This window comes from Saccopteryx leptura, chromosome 3 (genome assembly GCF_036850995.1).
Source record: "Saccopteryx leptura isolate mSacLep1 chromosome 3, mSacLep1_pri_phased_curated, whole genome shotgun sequence".
Classification (NCBI taxonomy): domain Eukaryota; kingdom Metazoa; phylum Chordata; class Mammalia; order Chiroptera; family Emballonuridae; genus Saccopteryx; species Saccopteryx leptura.
In genome coordinates, this window is record NC_089505.1 from 85,505,732 (window position 1) to 85,524,717 (window position 18,986).

Sequence of the window (18,986 nt, forward strand, 5' to 3'; positions counted from 1 at the left end):
TGGCTGCCTAGTGTAGCCTCCAGCTTCCTGGCCCCACCCATGGCCTTCCCCTTCTCTCCCCTCTGGGCCAGGCCGTCTCCTCTGCCCACACTTCTGGTGTGGGCCTCAGCTCCTGACCCGTTGGGTGTTCTGGGCCTCTTCTCTCCACCACAGACCTGATGCCCATTGCTTCTCTCCTGGGGTAGCTCAGTGTACATCTGCTGACCCTCCCCCAACCTGAGCCTAGGACTGAGTCATTGCAGGTGTCCTCTGCCAGCTGCTGCAGCCACATGGGATGGACAGGGGAGATGCACGGTGCTTCCAGGCTGTGAGGGTCCCCTGGCTCTTGCTTGCCAGTTCGGGATCCTCGGACAGCCTGCCTGGCTCCCAAAGTGTGTCGCCCCCCACATCCCAGGCTCACCTCTCCCCAATGGGTAAGTCTCTTGTCCATAGCATCTGGGGATTCCCTTGGACAGTGGTCAGTCACTTAGCTCCTGCACGTTTCTGCTTCCTGTTCCTCCTCCTCCAGCTTCTGGGCAGGGACCACCCCCCACCCCTCAGCCTGTGTGGGGGTGTCAGCAGATGCACCTGTCCCTCCCCCTGCCAGGGACTTTTGAGAGATCACAGCACCCTCTCTGAACCGGCACCTCCATCAGGCCAGGCAGTGGCTCTGCAGGCGTCCAGAGCCATCAGGCCTGTGGCCAACTTGGGGTGGTCATGTGTGAGTTTTCTTGTGCGTGCTGTGAAAGCAGGCTGGGGTGGCTGTGGCAGGCTCCCCCACCTCCTCCCAAAGCTGGTGGCCTCACGGGGAGCCTGACCCAGTCTCCCTGTCAGAGCCCACATGCTCCTAGCAGCTCCTCGCTAGACAGAGACCCGAGAGCATGGCACTGAGGCCTGGCAGTGTAAGGCGAGGCCCCATGGGACCTAAACCTGTGGCTTCGGTCTCCTTGGGAGGCCCCTCCTTGCCCAGAAGAAGGGTCTGGGGGTCCTGTGACCTGCTTTCTCCATGAGTCTCGGGGTCGCTCTGTGAACCCACAGAGCCTCTTGCCAAAGGTCCCGTGCAGCAGCTGTGCAGCTGTCCTTGGGTGAGAGGGTCCATGGCCTCGGGGAGGTCCTCAAAGCAGCCTTAACCTGAGAGAGGACAGGAGTGTGCACCGACAGAAAGCAGATAAAAGTGGGCTCTAAAAAGTCACTTAAAAAAATAATAAGTGCCCCCACGGCAGCCCCGTCGCCCAGAATCTGTTGTAACAGATTTGCCCAAGCTGGTTAACGGTATTTGCGGTTTGCAAGATGCTACACGTCCCTGGAAAATGACAGACAAGTTATTATCACCTCTCCACTCTCCTCCTGCCCAAACCTGCCTGCGCTGGGCACCCAGCTGCTGAGGAGTGGGCGCGGGGAAATTAACAGCCACCGCGCCTTGCCCGTCACTCTCTTGCCCACCGCCCCCACTCAGCCCTGCTAGCCCCCCCCCCCCCCGCTCCCAGCCAGGCCGGGTCTATCAGGGGCTGGGGTGAGGGAGGGTCGGAGGGGGGAGAGGGAAGGGGAAGGTAGGGTGGGCATACCCCAGCATGTGGGCAAACCATTTCCTGCAAGCACGGGGGATATGCGTGTCCCAGAACAGACAAGTCTAGACGGCTCTGTGTCAACAGCCGAAGATAAATAAGATTTTATCGGCTCAGAATCTGTTGAAACACATCCATCTAGCGGTTCCGGGGAAGGAGAGGCAGGCGGGAGGGAAGGAGAGGGAGTGTCTCCACGTGACCTTTCCTACAGAATAGGCGAGGACCCAGGTGTCCTTACCGCCCAGTTGGTTTCCTCAGCACCCAACCCCAAGAGCTGTGGGCCAGGGGGGAACCTGACATGTGCCCGCAGACTCAGGCCTGCCTCCCTGGGCACCTACAGGTCACACGCTGCCCTGACCTGGGTTTCGGCCATTCCAGCCTCCCTTTCTCCCTCGTCCCCGTTTCCTAAGTCACCCGCAAATGCTGCTAGGGAAGCCACAGGCAACTTGGCCTTGGCCTGGGTGGGAGCTGGCAGGTGCGTGTGCCTAACCACCACAACAGCAGACCACCAGGGCAGCCTCAGGCTGGAGACCCATCGTGGGGAACGGAGCCGAGCCCAAGGTTGGCGGCGACCTCACCCAAGACGCAGACGGAGGGAGGAGTGCCCTCCTGCGTTCACTCCATGGCTGGAGCCCACTCATTCGCTGATGGCCCAGGTGAGGACTTGCCCACCTCGGGCAACTCCCGGCCTTCAGCCGGCTCCGCTCCGAGAGGCGAACGGTTGCGGACCGTGCAGCACCACGGACAGCTCCCCGCGGCTCCGCCCCGGGGCGGGGTGACTACGGCGCACCCCACCTCCCCTTTGACCGGTGGCCACCGCGCCGCAGGTCCCGCATTTTTCTGGGACCTCCGGTGGGGAGTTCAGACCCTACAAGCACCTCCGGGAACCCCCACCCCACCTGGGCTAAAAGGGGGCTTGTGTGCGGCCCCCGCCTGGGCTCAGCGGGAGCCGCCCTGAGTCCCCTTGCCCCACTCCTGCCCGCCCGCCCGTCCGCTGTTGCCTGGAAAGCGGGACCCAGGCTTCTGGGGAGGTGGCCAGTGGGTCTTGGGGGGCGTCTCAGAGGGGGGCCCGCATCCTTCAGACCTTGCGGTCTATCAGGGAGCTGCAGGGAGGGGTCCTTGGGGCAGTTTCACTCAGTAGCACCTGCAGCCCTGCCATATCCACAAAGGAACTTCACTAAGGAGCCCAGGTGGCCTCTCCCTGAGGGTTGTGTTGGGGCTGCCCAGGGATGTGGCCAGCCAGACCTCTGTAGCTCCTAGCCCACCCACTCCATCCCACCTGGAACCCCGCCTTACTGGGCCTAATGACCCCATCCCATGTTGTGGGCCCCCGCACAAGCCAAGAGGCTGAACAGAGGCCCGTGGGTAGCTGGTCCAGGAAGGGAACTACAGGGCCCACACACACACAAGGGGACCGGTCTGGCTCCTGCCCCTCTTTCTCGGCCAGGACACTTTCTCTGCCTGTCCCTTCCCTAGCCCAGGTGACCTCATTCACTGGACACATTTCCCACGCCCAGGAGGACAGGACACCTGGGAGGGCAGGTGCCATGGGCATCCAATTCTCATTTGTGAGGGGGGCGCATGGGGGCTTGTTCTCAGCAGGGGCCCAATCCCCGCAAGGATGGGAGGCCCCAGCCCACTTGTCCCAAAGGCCCCTCAGACCAGCCCAGGAACAAGCCGGCATTTCAGGCTGGATTTCAGGAGGGATGGGACAGCTCACACTGCATGGGCCCAGGGCTACAAACGTACTGGTGTACCCCTTGCTCCTGGGTTCAAGGTCAGTTCTGTTTCTCCGTGTCTCCCCCCCCCACCCCAGCTCCAGCTCCACTTGCTTTTCCTATACTTAAGACATGCAGAGTATAAGGCCCTGAGGGCCCGTGTCTCTCTTGATGGCCCGAAGGACAGCTCAGGTAGACAGTGGGGATCGTATGCTCAGGGTTCAGAGTGTTAAACCTCCAGATTCCTGGGCAAAGGTGGGCTGGGACCTGCTCCTCCCTGGTTCTTCCAGCAGCTGGCGCTGGCGCCTCTGTTCCCCCAACGTTGCCATGGTAGGGTGTGATGGGGAGTTCTCTGGGGCTTTACAGGTGGGGTAACCCTGAGCTGCTAGGGACTTGTGGGAGCGCAGGGGCTTGGGGAAATGAGGTATCCTGTAAACCTCAGACCTGGAATGTCCCCCACTGTCCCTGGAGAAAGGGAGCATGAGGAACCCTGAATTGGTCCCCAGGAGGCAGTCATTGGGAGGTCAGTCACCTTGGAAGTGAGCGGGCCTTCTGTAGTCACTAGCAGTGCTGCCTTGGACCTTGTGAGAGCTGGCCTGGGGGCATGAGGGGCAACCTAGGCCCCTGGAAGGACGTCGCCTGATCTCGGGGCAGGGTCCTGGGGCTTCACAGGCAGAGCATCCCCACACAACCCAGTGGTCAAAACCAAGCCATCGTGCTCAGCGCCCTGCTCCAGGGTTCAGGGTCTCCCAAGTTCAAGGGCATAGTGGTACCTGGCCTGTCTAAAGATTACACACTTCCTCCGCACAAATGCCAGAAATGCCTATAACTGGGCTTTCAAAACCTGAGACTCCATTCTGCAAACCCCCACTGCAAACCACTGCCGTCCAGGGACTAAGGGGACACAGCATGAAAAGCCAGACCTGACTTGGGTGGACCTGGCTTCCAGCCCCATCCCCCCCACTCCCCAACAGCTCATTTTCCTGGTAATTATTGTCCTCATCCCAAAAAGGGACATAACAATATCTACGTCTCCAGGGTGAGATTCACACAGTGTCTAGATCTGGCTGCAGTGGACACCCGGACCAGCTGGCTGCTGCGTGGGTGCCCCCATGGGAGACGATGTTTGAGGGATGGCAGCTCGAGAGGGGTGCACATAGGCGGCTGACATTAGAGAGCTCAGGAAAGGGATGCCAGACCGTGTGGACAGCCAGGCAGTCCCGGTGGGGGACACAGCCCAGGAGGACAGTGACCTCATGCCCACTCCCTCCCACCCAGTACTCCCCGCTGCTGAAGAAGCTATACTGCCAAATCGCCAAGACCTGCCCCATCCAGATCAAGGTGTCCGCCCCGCCGCCCCCAGGCACCGCCGTCCGCGCCATGCCCGTCTACAAGAAGGCGGAGCACGTGACTGAGGTCGTCAAGCGCTGCCCCAACCACGAACTTGGGCGGGACTTCAACGAAGGTGAGGCCCCTGAACCCCGTGCCCAGTGGTCTGGGAGCCAGCAGGGGCCGTGGGAAGAGACAACAGTGGACTTGGTGCCCCCCTCTTCCTCCCCAGCTCAACCTGGGGCCTTAGGTGCCCGTGCAGTGCAGTGCAGTGCAGTGCAGAGCAGAGCAGGGCAGGGCTGCTGGCCTAAGTCCAACCCGAGTCTGCAGCGATGGACCTGGCACCAGGATGGCCAGACCCTGGCTGGGCACTTCTGAGGCGGTGTCCCCTCCTGGCAGGACAGTCTGCCCCGGCCAGCCACCTCATCCGTGTGGAGGGCAACAACCTCTCGCAGTACGTGGACGACCCTGTCACCGGCAGGCAGAGCGTCATGGTGCCCTACGAGCCCCCGCAGGTAGGCTGGGCCAGGTGGGCAGGGCCCGCAGCCCGCTGCAGGGGGGAGGCCCAGGCAGAGACCCTCGTGTCACCTCAGCTGGCACTCATTTGTCCCATGTCCCCAAGTTGTCTGTGCCCTGCAGCTCCTTATTCACCCGCAAGCTCCCTGCCCTGCCCTGCCCTTAGGCCCTTGCCGGGCACTGGCCCCCCATCTATAGTGGGGGTGGGCGGGGGAGGCCTGATGACTGAGCTCAGGCCTCATCCATTCCCTCTTCCTGCCTGTCTGCTCCCACACCTGGGACTCAAGGGTGGAAAGGTGAGGCCCGGAGGACTGCAGTTTATGGGGTAGAGTGGGAGGGCTGGGGGGGAGAACCACTGTCAGGAGCACCCCATGTGCACGGCCTAGAGGTGAGGAGTGAGGGCTGGAAATGAGGGGCTAGCTGCAAGAGGGGGACAGGATTGTGAGACCCTGGGTGGTCAGACCCTGGTCTGAAGGTAGCACGTCTGGGAGCACCATCCTGAGGTTCATGGGGGTGGGGGGGGCTGGATTGAAAGCCAGGGAAGAAGTGAGGGTGGAGGGGCCGGGAGGTGATAATGGTACGGGGGCCAGGACAGAAGGTGGACAGTGAGTCCTCACCTTCCCTCTACGTGGTTCTGAAACCACTTCCTATACCCCAAGCTGTACCTGGCTGCCCAGGGTCCCCTGGGCCTAACAGCAGCCCTTACCTCAGGGAGGCCAGGGCCTTGGAACGGGTTGCGACCACCCTGCCCTCCCTCACCCTTCTCCTGGGCCCCACCTCCACCTGGTGGGGTGGGGGTGGCCAGGAAGGCAGGGCTCTTCCGCCTCCTGCTGGCTGTTCTGCAAACGGCAAAGTTTTCCTAAGCCAGTGACCAGAGGAGAGCTTCACAACAGCCCCCGCTATAGTCCCAGGTGGCCAGGAGTCCTGAGCTCAGGTGTCCTCTACCCACTCCCTGGGAAATGGTGCGTGTGCTGGGGCTGGGTCCACTTGGATGGTCTATTCTTGACCCTCCCTCTGCCAGAGCCACGCAAGACACACTGCTGCCCCAGTGAGCCCGCGCCGTGCAAATACTCACCTCTGCCCACTCACACCCAGCCTCTAGGACTTGACATCCAACCTGGGTCAGGGGAGAGGGGCGGGGCAGTCAGACCACAGTCCCCTGTGCCTCCTGGAGGCAGAGGCTGGGTCTGGGCTCACTTCGGACCCAAAGTCAGCATAGCACTTGACCTTCAGTGGGATGGATGGATGGACAGATGGATAGATGCATGCATGCACAAAGAAGTGGACAGATGGGGCCCTGGCCGGTTGGCTCAGTAGTAGAGCGTCGGCCTGGCGTGCAGGAGTCCCAGGTTCGATTCCCGGCCAGGGCACACAGGAGAAGCACCCATCTGCTTCTCCATCCCTCCCCCTCTCCTTCCTCTCTGTCTCTCTCTTCCCCTCCCACAGCCAAGGCTCCATTGGAGCCAAGTTGGCCCGGGCACTGAGGATGGCTCCATGGCCTCTGCCTCAGGTGCTAGAATGCCTCTGGTTGCAACAGAGCATCGCCCCCTGGTGGACATGCCAGATGGATCCCGGTTGGGCGCATGCAGGAGTCTGTCTGACTGCCTTTCCATTTCCAACTTCGGAAAAAACACACACACAAAAAAGAAATGGACAGATGGACAGACTGGTGGGTGGGTTGATGACAAAGGACCACAGAGCACAGCCCAGCCCCCCAAGCCTACCCAGAGCCAGGACCAGATGTGAGGGCTGGGTGCTGTGAAGGGTTGGGGCCCGCGTGCTGACACCACAGCCCTGCACCCCCACCCCACCCCGTGTAGGTGGGGACAGAGTTCACCACCATCCTGTACAACTTCATGTGCAACAGCAGCTGCGTAGGGGGCATGAACCGCCGGCCCATCCTCATCATCATCACCCTGGAGACCCGGGAGTGAGTCTGCAGCACGTGAGGGTCAGGGGCCAGAGGCTCGGGCCAGTGCTGCTGGGGGCGAGGTGTGGGCATGGGGAGGCCGAGGGCAGGAAGTGGCATGGCCCTGGGGAGAGTTTGGAAAGGGGCCTGAAGCGTGTGCTGTGAGGAGGGTGGGCCCCCCTGGCTGTAGGGGCTGCCAGAGCAGAGCTGGGTCCTGGGAGGGGCCTGGTGGCCCCGAACAGCTGGGTGGTCAGCCCTGCCCCCTTGACCGATCACAGTCCCAGGTGGGCAGGGAGGGCAGGCCGGGTTGAGGGCCTGATGCTCACGGTTCTGGCTGTGTTCCCCGACAGCGGACAGGTGCTGGGCCGCCGGTCCTTCGAGGGCCGCATCTGTGCCTGTCCTGGCCGTGACCGCAAGGCCGATGAGGACCACTACCGGGAGCAGCAGGCCCTGAACGAGAGCGCCGCCAAGAATGGGGCCGCCAGCAAGCGCGGTGAGCAGAGCTCTGGCCGGGGTGTGTGCGCAGAGGGCCACCGCTGAGTGGGGGTGTGGGCCACCCCACAGCATGGAGCTGGGTCAGCCCTGGGGACTTGAGTGAAACCCTGGCAGGGTGTACCGTGTCCAGGCAGAGCCAGCCCCACCCGTGTGGCCACCCCTGGTTTCAGCTCCAAGAAGCATGGGCGAAGCCAGGGCTTGTGCATCCGAGCGGGGTCCTGGTCTCTCGCTGGCTCGCCTGGTGGGGCAGGTGTCCTGTCGGCTTTACCAGCACCGTCCCCCATCCTCCCTGCTGCTCACAAAGCCTCTCCTGCCTGGCCTTCCTTCCAGCCTTCAAGCAGAGCCCCCCTGCCATCCCTGCCCTGGGCCCCCATGTGAAGAAGAGACGTCACGGGGACGAGGACATGTACTACATGCACGTGAGTGTCCTGTGTCTGCAGAGCCCAGGCTGGGGCAGCTGGGGAGGAAACCCAGGGGCCCCCAGGGGCGGGCAGGCAGGCAGGAGAGCTGTCACATCCTGAGAACTGAGAACCCCCAGGCTCTGCAGGTGGCAGATCTACGAAAGGAGAGCCAGGTCCCAGGGAGCCAGACCAGATGACAGGGCCAGACCGCATGGAAGGGTCTGCCAAGTCAGGGACTCTGCGTGAGGCCGCTTCCGAGTGCAGATACAGCGTGTGGGATGACACACCTTCTGGGGTGGGGTGGGATGCAGGCATTGGGAACCCCGAATTCTAGAGTCTGGCCACATCACTGTCACCCAAGTTTACGTGACCCGTCCCATGGTGTGGCCACTCCAGTTGGTGGGTCAAATCACCATGTGCTTGGCTAGAACTGGTCTTCCATTATGTGAGCTTTCCATTTGAGTCAAGAATGAGTCCCCTTGGTCTCAAAGTCCCTCCTTGTTGAGTTCTTTGCCCTGAACCCTGAGTGTGCTGAGGACTGGGGAGAGGAACGGGGAGGGGAGGGGGAAATGGGGTGAAGGTTCAGGGGCAGGAAGAGGTAGGGGTGGTTGTGTGGACAGAGGACACCTGCCCCCCATTCCCGGGAAGAAGGGAAGGGTCTGTGGGTGCCAGGGAACCCCCTAAGCTGTGAGCCCACCGGGGGTCTGGGGTCAAGAGGAGTCCCATGTGCCCTGGGGCAAGGTCTGCCTCCCTGTGCTCAGGTGCGGGGCCGGGAGAACTTTGAGATCCTGATGAAGGTCAAGGAAAGTCTGGAGCTGATGGAGCTGGTACCCCAGCAGGTGGTGGACTCCTACCGGCAGCAGCAGCAGCAGCAGCTCCTACAGAGGCCGTGAGCGCTGCCCCTTCCGTGGGTGGGGTGGGACCGCTGCCAGCATACATCCCTCCTGAACCATGGCCTTTTGGATAGGCAGCAAGGCCACTCCTTGGCATCGCCTCCTCCAGGAAGCCCCCCTTAACTGCAGTGGCCATGACCATCACTATGATTCTCTCTCCCACCAAGGGGTCCCCCTAAATGTCTGAGTGGAGGGGGAGGAGCTGGTGGTTGGAGTGTCATCAACTCACCAATACCGAGGGCGATTCCAGTGGCATGAACCGCCCACTACCTCTCTCACCCATCGCCAGGGTCCTGCGAGAACAGGCCAGTGGCCATGTCCTGGGCAGGCACACTGGGTGAGGAGGGAGGTACACTCTGACCTCAGCTTGGGGTCAGGGTCCCCACCCCCCTGCAGCAGGGGCACTGTGTGGAGGTGACTTAGGGAGAAAGCTGCTTGTGCTCTTACCAACACTGGCTGTCACTTTCTGAGCAGAAGTCACCTGCAGCCTCCATCCTATGGGCCTGTCCTCTCGCCCATGAACAAAGTGCACGGGGGTGTCAACAAGCTGCCCTCGGTCAACCAGCTGGTGGGCCAGCCTCCCCCACACGGCTCAGCAGCTGGGCCCAACTTAGGGCCCATGGGTGAGTTGCTTGGGCAGTGGGCCCCAGGGTGGGTTGGGATAGCCCAAACGCTAATCCTGGCTCCAGACGCCCCTGCCCCCACACGTGGGGCTCTGGCCCACGGCAGGAGGCACAGCCACAGATGGTCCTCTGCCTGTTTCTGCTCTCCAGGAGGGCTGTGCCTGGCCCCTGACAGTCCCTCCTGCCCCTTGCCAGGCCCAGGGATCCTCAACAGCCACGGCCACACCCTGCCAGCCAACGGGGAGATGAATGGCAGCCACAGCTCCCAGTCCATGGTCTCGGGGTCCCACTGCACCCCACCGCCCCCCTACCACGCCGACCCCAGCCTGGTCAGGTACAGGGCTGCTGCCAGACCCTGCTGCTAACCCACTAACCTCGGCCCCTTTGTGACCTCTGGTCCACTGGCCGAAGCCTGGGGGGGGAGTCTCTTCATGTTGCCTGGCCTGTCCCCGTATCTCACCCACTCTGCCAGAGGCGGAGAAAATGTCGGGGGCTGGGATGGAACCGATGCCGGCAGGCGGGAGGTGCACAAAGAGCCACGGGTTCCTCGGAGGCTGCGCCCCAAGTGAGCACGTCTCCAGTGGCAATGTGGGCAGGGGTGGCCAGTGGGGTGATCAGGTGGAGCCCCCTTTTAGGAGGCAGCGCCTGCCCGGCCAGCCCACACAGCTGGGCCTTAGAAGTAAATGCTGCTTTATTTCATGAATTCTCTCTGCAGTTTTTTAACAGGGTTGGGGTGTCCAAACTGCATCGAGCACTTCACGTCCCAAGGGTTACAGAGCATTTACCACCTGCAGAACCTGACCATGGAGGTAACTGCTACCCCCCCCCCACACCCACACATACAGACCCAGCCTGGGGGCCTGTCCTGGCACAGAGAGCTCTCACCTTTCTGGGTGGTACTCTGGCGTCTCCCATTCTCCAAGGCTGGGGAGGGGGCTGTGGAATTTGGGAAACCTCTCTTCCCAAGCTCACCCGGTAGCCCCACTCCTGGTTTCCGTGCTGAAGTCCCCTCACTAGTACAGGCACAGCCAGCCACGTGGTGGCTGGGCAGGGTGCAACCAGCCTCAGGCAGCTGGACCGGCCGGCCTGCTGTGTGATCTCTGGCCCCAGCGGCCTGGCTGCCTTTGATTTGGGGGAACGGGCTGTTCCTAAGGCACAAAGAGTGCCGGAAGGCAAAGGCCAGAGGGCTTTCTGGTCCATCCAGTTCAGCACCACTTACCTGAGACTGAAGGCCGTGGTCTGGGTACATCTTGGGCATCGGCGTGGACGTGTGTTACACAGGAATGCTGGCCCCCTAAATGAGTTTCTCCTAAACCGTGAAGGACTGAGCCTGCTCCAGGGTGCCCCGAGCTGGAAGGCGCCGTTAGCCCAGGGGAGCTCAGGCGGGGGCCCCAGGAGACATGGCTGTGGCCTGGAGCCCTCTGCAGCCCCTGCTCCCAGCCTAGACAAGGGTTTGCCATTCGCCCAGAGGGTGGCCACGTCAGCATCTCTGTGTCCACTAACATCCTCGGTGACCCACTGCTGAGGTGGCTCGGTGTTAGCTCTCACCTCACCAGCGTGACGTGTGTGTTTGGTGTGAGTTGGAGGGGGGGATAGGATCCCTGTGACCAGCTCTGGTTTCAGGAGCTGGGAAGCAGGCGGTCCTCCGGGGTCTCGTGTAGGGGAGCTCTATCAGTCACTGATTGTGAACGGGACCCAAGGCCCCACACAGCCCAGGAGTCACCACACACATACCTTACTTCTTAGCTCTCCTGACACCTCTTCAGGACCCCCCAATGGGGTGTGTCCAGAGTGCTGCACAGGGCAGTTCCACACTCCTGTCCTTTAGGCCCCTCGAGATGCTGCTGACCCCCACTGTAAAGGTCCAAGATGGACTGTAGGCCTGCAGGTCGGGGGTCCCTTACCTCCCTCCAGGTCCTGGGGACTCTGCAGGAACAGGGCAGAGGTCTGCGGTGGGCGGGGAAGGGGACGGGATGGGGGCTACGTTGGCTGCGGCCCCGCCTCTAAAGGGGCTGCGGGGTGTCTGCCGCTCTCGCAGGACCTCGGGGCCCTAAAAATCCCGGACCAGTACCGGATGACCATCTGGAGAGGCCTGCAGGACCTGAAGCAGGGCCACGACTGCGGCGCGCAGCAGCTGATCCGCTCCAGCAGCAACGCAGCCACCATCTCCATCGGCAGCTCGGGGGAGCTGCAGCGGCAGCGCGTCATGGAGGCCGTGCACTTCCGCGTGCGCCACACCATCACCATTCCCAACCGGGGTGGCCCCGGCAGCGGGGCTGGTGGCGCTGGGCCCGAGGAGTGGGCGGACTTCGGCTTCGACCTCCCAGACTGCAAGTCCCGGAGACAGTCCATCAAGGAGGAGTTCACGGAGGGAGAAGCCAACTGATGTCGTGAGGGTGCACGCGGCTGGGTGCACGCGGCTGGGCGCATGGACGGGAGACGCCACAGCCGTGGAGAGCGGAACCTGGACATCTGCGGACTGGAGCCCAAGAAGCCTGGCTTTCTCTTTTGTCAAAAACTGCCCTGGGCAGCAGGACCTGGGGCTGTGCCCAAGGAAAGGCCACGTCCAGCCTTCACCAGTGGGCAGAGGCCACCTGCAGACAGTGTACCGGACCAGTAGTAATGCCTGGAGCTGCTGTGCTGAAGCTGGGGTGGGGTGGGGGGCAGAGCGTCGTGGGGAACCAGCAGCCTCCCTGCCTCCTCTTCCTTGGGGACTCTGCTGCTCCTACCTAAGATCCTCCTGAATACAAGGACCGCTTCAGCTGAGGGACTGCCAAATAGTGTTGCTCACAGTCTCAAGAAGCGGCTCTGTGACTGTATCGAGAACACATTCTCAGACAGTGCTCCAGACTGTCTCTGTCCACGGCTGGGTCCCTCGGCTGGACTGGAGGGTCACACAGCCCACCCCTCTCACACTGGACTGCTGGTTCAAACCCCAATGCAGCTCCCCACCACCTCCTGACCACAACGAAAACTAGACTTTCACTGGACTTGGAGAGGACTGGGAGGGCGTTGCTGAGTATGTGTTCCCTCCTGGGTGTGTGGGAGAGGTTCCGGCCAAGTCCCATGCCAACACTACTGGCCAGTCACCTCTTTCTGGTGACCATCTGAGCATGGACATGGAAGGCATGCTCCTCAAACTACAAGAAATTAATATTTGATAAAATGATACCCTTTTTCTACACGGTGGATCAGTTTTTTGTTTTTTTGTTTTTTTTTAACTTATTTGTATCATTCCCTTTGGGATACAACCTAGGGAGTATCCCAGGTCTACAGCAAGGAGCTGGGCTAAGAAAGCTGAGGGCACACCAGGTGGGGGCCCTGGTTTGGCTGGGTGAGGACAGCACCTGGATCGTGGCCACCGGGGGAGAGCGCTGCATTTGGGCTGAGGAAGCCCTCCTGTGGAAAAAGCACTTCTGCCCCCTAGGTGACCCTGGCCAGCTGGGGGTAGGAGCCACAGAGAGCTCCTCCTTGGGGTAGGGAGCGGTGGGCAGGAAGGTCCACTCCCAGGGCTGAGAAGCGGGCTCTGTGCTGGGATAGGCCTCTTGTCCTTACAGGGCAGCACTGAAGCTTGTGAGAGATCTGAAGGGCGCACGGGAAGCCCGGCTGCAGGGCAGGAAACAGACCAGAGAATGTGGGTCGTGGGGCCGAAGCCAACCCCTCATACCAGGCAGCTGGACGGGGGATCCCAATGAGAGCGGAGATAATGACCTGGGGCAGCCTGCCTGGTCCTCTCCCATCAGCTGGTTCCATCTGTGTGCCAGGGTCCCTGTGGGTTAATCCTGCAAGAACGGGTACTCCTCTCACTGGTGACCCCACAGAAGAAGGTAAGGTCCCAGGCCAGGGGAAGATGGGCACCTGGCCCTGGTTACTCTTGGGGTGTTGCTGTACAGCACCCAGACGCCCTTCTGTGTGGAGCCAGGGAGGACTCCTCAGGCCCTGTAGAGAAGCAGCTAACCTCACTGGGGGGCCCACTCACCCCTCGCCACCTTGAAGGCGGAGTGGGTGTTACAATGCCAATTTCCTTGTTAGATTTTCAGTCTCATTTGGGGGGAGGGGCGGCGGGCTGTTCATAGGGGAAGGGAGCCCTCTAGTGGCTCCGAGCTGTCTTGACTGGAATGAGAGCAAGGCCACAGAGTCACCTCTGCCCCAAACCCTCTCTACCAGGGCTGTTCCAGACCAGGACTCCCATCTCAGGATGTCCCGAATCCAAACATTGCCAACCTCTACTTGTTTAAAAGCAGCACTGTCATGAACCTGGTGCTTGTGTGGGACAGGGGAGGCACCCTTCCCCTCCACTGCACCCCTGGGGGACCACGTAGCAAGGTTGTCAAGAGTGCCCTGGAGGCTCCGATTGGCAGCCAAAGCTAAGAGCCTCACGGTCTAACAGAACTGGCTCATTGGAGCAGGCGCCAGGCTTTGCCAGGTAGCTAGAGGTGCTCAGCCAAGGGTCTGCAGTCTCCCCAAGTTCAGCCCGGAGACCAAAGGCTGCAGTCACAGAAGGCTCTAGGCTCCTGGGGGCTGGACGTGCTGTCTCCCCATCTCACCCTCACGAGGTCTGGGGCACCTGCTCCTGCCATCTCACAGGTGAGAAAGAGGCATGGCGGTTTCTCTGGCCGGAAGAGGTGGGAGGGGTGCCACTCCCTCGGTCTGGAGGACTCCTGCCTGCTGACAGCCAGACACCTGCCAAGGCCCATACCTGGAGTGTCAGCTAGCCCATCCTCGAGGTCCCCCGCCACCCGGAACACTGCAGCCACGCCATGAGGGGCTTCGGCTGGGTCTCTACATCGTCCCAGGGCAGGGTTGCTGACCAGCCATCATTTCATGCAAGTCTGATCTGCCTACTGCTCAGCAGCCCAGTCCCCAGCATGCATGGATCCGGGACATAGTGTCACTTGGACACGTCACAGGAACACCTGCTTCCCTGTTATGGTCAGTTACGGCACTTTAAGGCTTTGAGGTTCCAGAGACCAGCTGTTTTTAATGTATTTCAATGCTTCTCCAAGCAGTGTTAATGGACATCTCTCAATACTATTAGCTTTTTGGGGTAATGTCACGTTTGGGGAAATGTGTTTTTTAGCTGTGTTTCGGTGGGAAATTGTTTTTTGTAAGATAATAAAGCATATGCCCCAATGACTGTCTCTTCTGAGTCAATCAGACACAAAGCCAACACTGGCTCCTCACAGGTGAGGGGGGCTGCGGCCCCCATGCCGGTCTGGGTCACCCCATTCGGGTTCCTCCTGAGTGTTCAGGGATGCAATGGACCCTGGCACCCACCCCCACCCCGCCTCAGAGCTGTGTGCTCAGCAACAGCTCAAGACAAGGATGACTGTGAGCAAGGGGTCCGTCTGAGCATAGCCAGCTAGCCTCCCAGGACAGACCTTGGCCTTGGCCCGGTCATCCAGGGGTCTCAACCTTTAGAAAAGGTCACATGTGGTGTCCATGGAGATCACAAACACCTCCATGCCATGTGGAGTCGGGCGTGTCCTTGCTACTGGGGAAAGACGGCGGGAGCTCGTGCCACTCAGCTCAGGTATCTGGCCACACGGGTTCCATGTCCGTTTTCCACTCCTCAGACTTCTGGATTTCAGAACTGTGGATAAGGATTAAGGACCCATCACAGCAGAACTTGGGCTCTCAAAAGCCACTCAACTTTGAGAGGCTGAGACATTAGACATCAGACTGACAATGGATAGAGGTGAGGCGAAGCCATGCCCACGGTCCTTGGGTGCTCGTGGGGGCGGGGAGCGCACCTCAGGGCCACCAGGTGCCAGCAGGCCCGGAGAGGCCAGATGCAGCCAGGACAGGTCAGGCAGGGCCAGGCGACGCCCCACCTTGATTACGCACACACACACTCCTCTGCACAAAACCCGTATGTGCTTTCCCCAGAGCTGTCATCGGTCACCGGGGCCCACCGTGGACGGTGGAGCCAGATGGGTCCCCGTCCCACCACGGCGACAGGAACCCGAACCACAGATGCACCAACGTCGCAGAACTGGATGGGGAACAAGGGTCTGGGATGTTGAATGGGAAAATCACCTCCACATACGACTCAGAAACCAGTACCTCAGCAACATCCTCGAGGCCTGAGCCCAGGGATGCATGTGTCCAAGGGCGGCCTCAGCATCTTTAGTGAGACTTTTTTTATACCCGCTTTTTTTTGGATGTTATTTAGAGTATTGTTTTCCAACCTTTCACTTGGAATTTGTTTTTATCCTTGTAGCTTAGATGTGTTTCTTGTAGGCAGTATACAATTGGATTTTCTTTTTTAATCCATTCTGCTACTCTGTGTCTTTTTATTGGTGAGTTCAATCCATATACGTTTAGTGTAATTATTGACATTTGAGGGTTTCCTATTGCCATTTTATATATTGCTTTCTGATAGTTTTGTATCTTGTTTGGTTCTTCTCTTTTATTTTTCTATCATTTGTTTTTGTTTGGTTGTGATCCATACTTCTTTTCTCTGTTACTTCTTTTTTCAAGCCATGCACTTCTGTGTTGGTTTTTTCAGGGGTGGTTACCATTAAGTAATGAAAAGCATACATTTCATTGTAGTACATTATCTCATGAGTGCTTCTGCACTCCATCCTCCTTTGCTACTGTTAGTCTTTGTCCTCTCCCCTTTTTTGTTTCTTTGTCACAGATTAATCTTGTTTTTATTGCCATCTTGATGGAGCTTTTACTTGTAGTTTTGTTTTGTTCTGTTCTTTGTATCTGGTCGGAAAACCCCCTGTAGTATTTCCTGAAGTGGGGGTTTTCTGGTGATAAATTTCCTCATCTTTTCTGTATTCATGAATGTTTTTATTTCTCCTTCGTATTTGAAGGATAGCTTTGATGGGTATAGTATTCTTGGCTGGAAGTTCCTCTCTTTCAGAACTTTAAATATTGGGGTCCACTCTCCTCTAGCTTGTAGAGTTTCTGCTGAGAAATCTGTTGATAATCTAATGGGCCTTCCTTTATATGTTGTATTCTTCTTTTCCCTGGCTGCCTTGAGAATTTTTTGTCATTGGTTTGTGCAAATTTCATTATGATGTGCCTTGGAGTAGGTTTGTTAGGGTTAAGATAACTCGGTGTTCTATTTGCTTCTTGAATTCAAGAGACTTTAAAAAAAAAAATAAGAGTGTGACAAATGCAGAGGATTATTTTCAAACGTATAAGAGCATCTCCACTAGAGTTGACATGAAACTGAGCACCTGGGGTCAGAGCAGAGCTGCCACTTTGCCAGGATGTCTTCAGAACGTGACTGCTAGAAAGACAGGACAAGGCCTATTTCTGAAACCATCTCGTACCTCCTTAGGAGAAAAACACTGCTCATTTCCCACTGACAACAAAAGAGAAAGTCTCTATTCAAGCAAGAACTTAAAATGTTTAGCCTGACCTGTGGTGGTGCAGTGGCTAGAGTGTTGATCGGGAATGCTGAGGTCACTGGTCAAAACCCCGGGCCTGCCCGGTCAGGGCACATACAGGAAGCAACTGAGTTAATGTGTCTTGCTTCTTTCTCCCCACCTCTAAAATCAATAAATAAAATCTTTAAAAAATGGGTTTTTAATATCATATGTGGCATTTTATTATATTTCCTAGGAATGGTGATTGATATCATTGCTCTTCCCAAAAAGTCAGATTCTTCAAGAAAATTGTGTGGCTTTGAAATACTCTTATAACCTGACCCCTGGTGGCGCAGTGGATAAAGCATCGACCTGGAACACTGAAGTTACTGGTTAAAATCCCCAGGCTTGCCTAGTCAAGGTGCGAAGGTGTGAATGGGAAGCAACTACTACAGAGTTGATGCTACATGCTTCCCCCCTTCTCTCTCCTCTAAAAAAAAAAAAAAAAGTTATAACTGCCCAAGAGGCCCAACAAAATGCACAGTCTACCTCGTGCATGAGACACTAACACGCCGAGTCCACCTTCCGCCCTGCCTGCCTGCAGAGAGGCCAGACCCTCGAGCAGACTCTGCAGGGTCAGGTCCTGTTCCCAACCGGTCTCTTGAGGACCCCTGCCAGAGAGCCTCTGATAGAAGGGCGCCCCCCACTAGCCAGGGCCAAGCTCACACAGAGGAGCAACGCCAACCTCTGTCTCCTGGTTGATGTCATACCTGAAAAACCCCTGTTCCACCAGTGATTAGAGAATCGATTTCCAGTGGCTTCCCCTTCCTAGCCTCCAGTGACAATAATGTCACTGAAAGTGCTGTCTCTCAGTAATGGGTCCACGTGGGTAGGCTGTACAGATATCAGGCAGGGTCTCGGGTTCCAGTCTCGATACACTTTGTGGTGTTTCCATCTTGACCACAGAGGCCTCAGCTGTTTTGTGTCACAGGTCCACAGCCAACCAGCTGCCCCAGGACTGCTCCACAGCTGCGGCTGCCTGCAGGGCCCTGAGCAGCTGCTCTTTAGTGATTGCAGGAGGTTCTTTTCCCTGGACAGAGTGTTTGCACAGATTTAGGGAAAAATCCAGGACCCCAACCTGAGCCAAATACATTCGCCCTCTGGTAGGGGATGCAGAGAGGCCACAGGCTTCCAGAGCTGGTCCCAAGGGGGCCACCTGGGGGCAGCCCACCCACCCCTACCCCCAACCAGCACGACTGCCCTCGCCCGGTGTCATGCAGTCTCCCCTCCAGCCACCTTCACCAGTGCCACATGAGACCCTCCAGCTCCCAGGAACTTGGAAGGAACTGTCATTTTATGGACCTCAGAGCTAAAGGCATTCTTACACCACGTCAGAGAACGTCCATGGCACTTCTGTCTTGACCACAGAGGCCTCGGCTGCTCTGTGTTGCAGGTCCACAGCTGGCCACCCCAGGACTGCTCCAAACCCAGGACACCCACCCGACCGTACGTGAAACACGTACGATGCAGGCGATACACCAACTACCCCAAGCCATCCATAATGAGACCCCCTCCGCTGACTCAGAAAGAAATGATATACTTGAGGATGGTCAATATATCCAAAGTTCTTCCTGAGAATCTAACAGTAACCATTAAGGGTCCTAAAAAAGTATCTTGAAGAGCTCTCCATATGCCTTCCCATTATGCCCAGCCTGGCTCTGGCGTCCTGGGAAAGGACTGCCCAGAGATGCCCGGGGTTCTGATTGTCCAGCCAAAGTCACTCTGAGAACCATGCACCTAGGAGGCTGCCGTTGGACAGAACTGTAAGGACAATGATTGGAAATGCAGTCTGTGTGTTCATAACTCGTCATGGGGCGGGGCACAGGGCAGCCTACATACAGGACTGTTTTGATCCTACGCAATAGCACACTGTGACCACAGGAATCTGAAATAGCCCCCAACGTGAAGGAAGTCACCTTGAGGAAGACAGTGTCCTAAAGCATTACTAGGACTGAGGGATAGAGAGAGTAGCAATCATCAAGTAAGGAAGGCATGGCTCTCACCAGCAAAGTTCAGAATGAGTTTATTTTTTTAATTTAAGAGAAATGTTTATTGAGCACCCACTGCACACCAGGGGTCGCCCTGGGACTGGTCCTCCTGCACGCACTCTGCATCAGGCATGGCCAGGGCACACGGGAATGTCTAACCTGTCAGAATTCACACGGGCTGGGTG

General features: G+C 58.4%; 1 protein-coding gene across 4 annotated transcripts in view; it reads left to right on the forward strand.

The window, feature by feature from the left end:
* Nucleotides 1-12,595, forward strand: part of TP73 (tumor protein p73) — a 56,216-nt gene extending 43,621 nt beyond the window's left edge. For all 4 annotated transcript variants that reach the window (XM_066374869.1, XM_066374870.1, XM_066374868.1 and 1 more), the window contains 10 exons: nucleotides 4,541-4,727; nucleotides 4,991-5,106; nucleotides 6,928-7,037; nucleotides 7,367-7,509; nucleotides 7,842-7,930; nucleotides 8,674-8,801; nucleotides 9,280-9,428; nucleotides 9,624-9,762; nucleotides 10,144-10,237; nucleotides 11,467-12,595. In XM_066374869.1, coding sequence (XP_066230966.1) covers nucleotides 4,541-4,727; nucleotides 4,991-5,106; nucleotides 6,928-7,037; nucleotides 7,367-7,509; nucleotides 7,842-7,930; nucleotides 8,674-8,801; nucleotides 9,280-9,428; nucleotides 9,624-9,762; nucleotides 10,144-10,237; nucleotides 11,467-11,814 — 1,503 coding nt within the window. In that variant the 3' untranslated portion in view covers nucleotides 11,815-12,595. The remainder of the gene's footprint in view (nucleotides 1-4,540; nucleotides 4,728-4,990; nucleotides 5,107-6,927; nucleotides 7,038-7,366; nucleotides 7,510-7,841; nucleotides 7,931-8,673; nucleotides 8,802-9,279; nucleotides 9,429-9,623; nucleotides 9,763-10,143; nucleotides 10,238-11,466) is intronic.
* The last annotated feature ends 6,391 nt before the right edge of the window (nucleotides 12,596-18,986 follow it).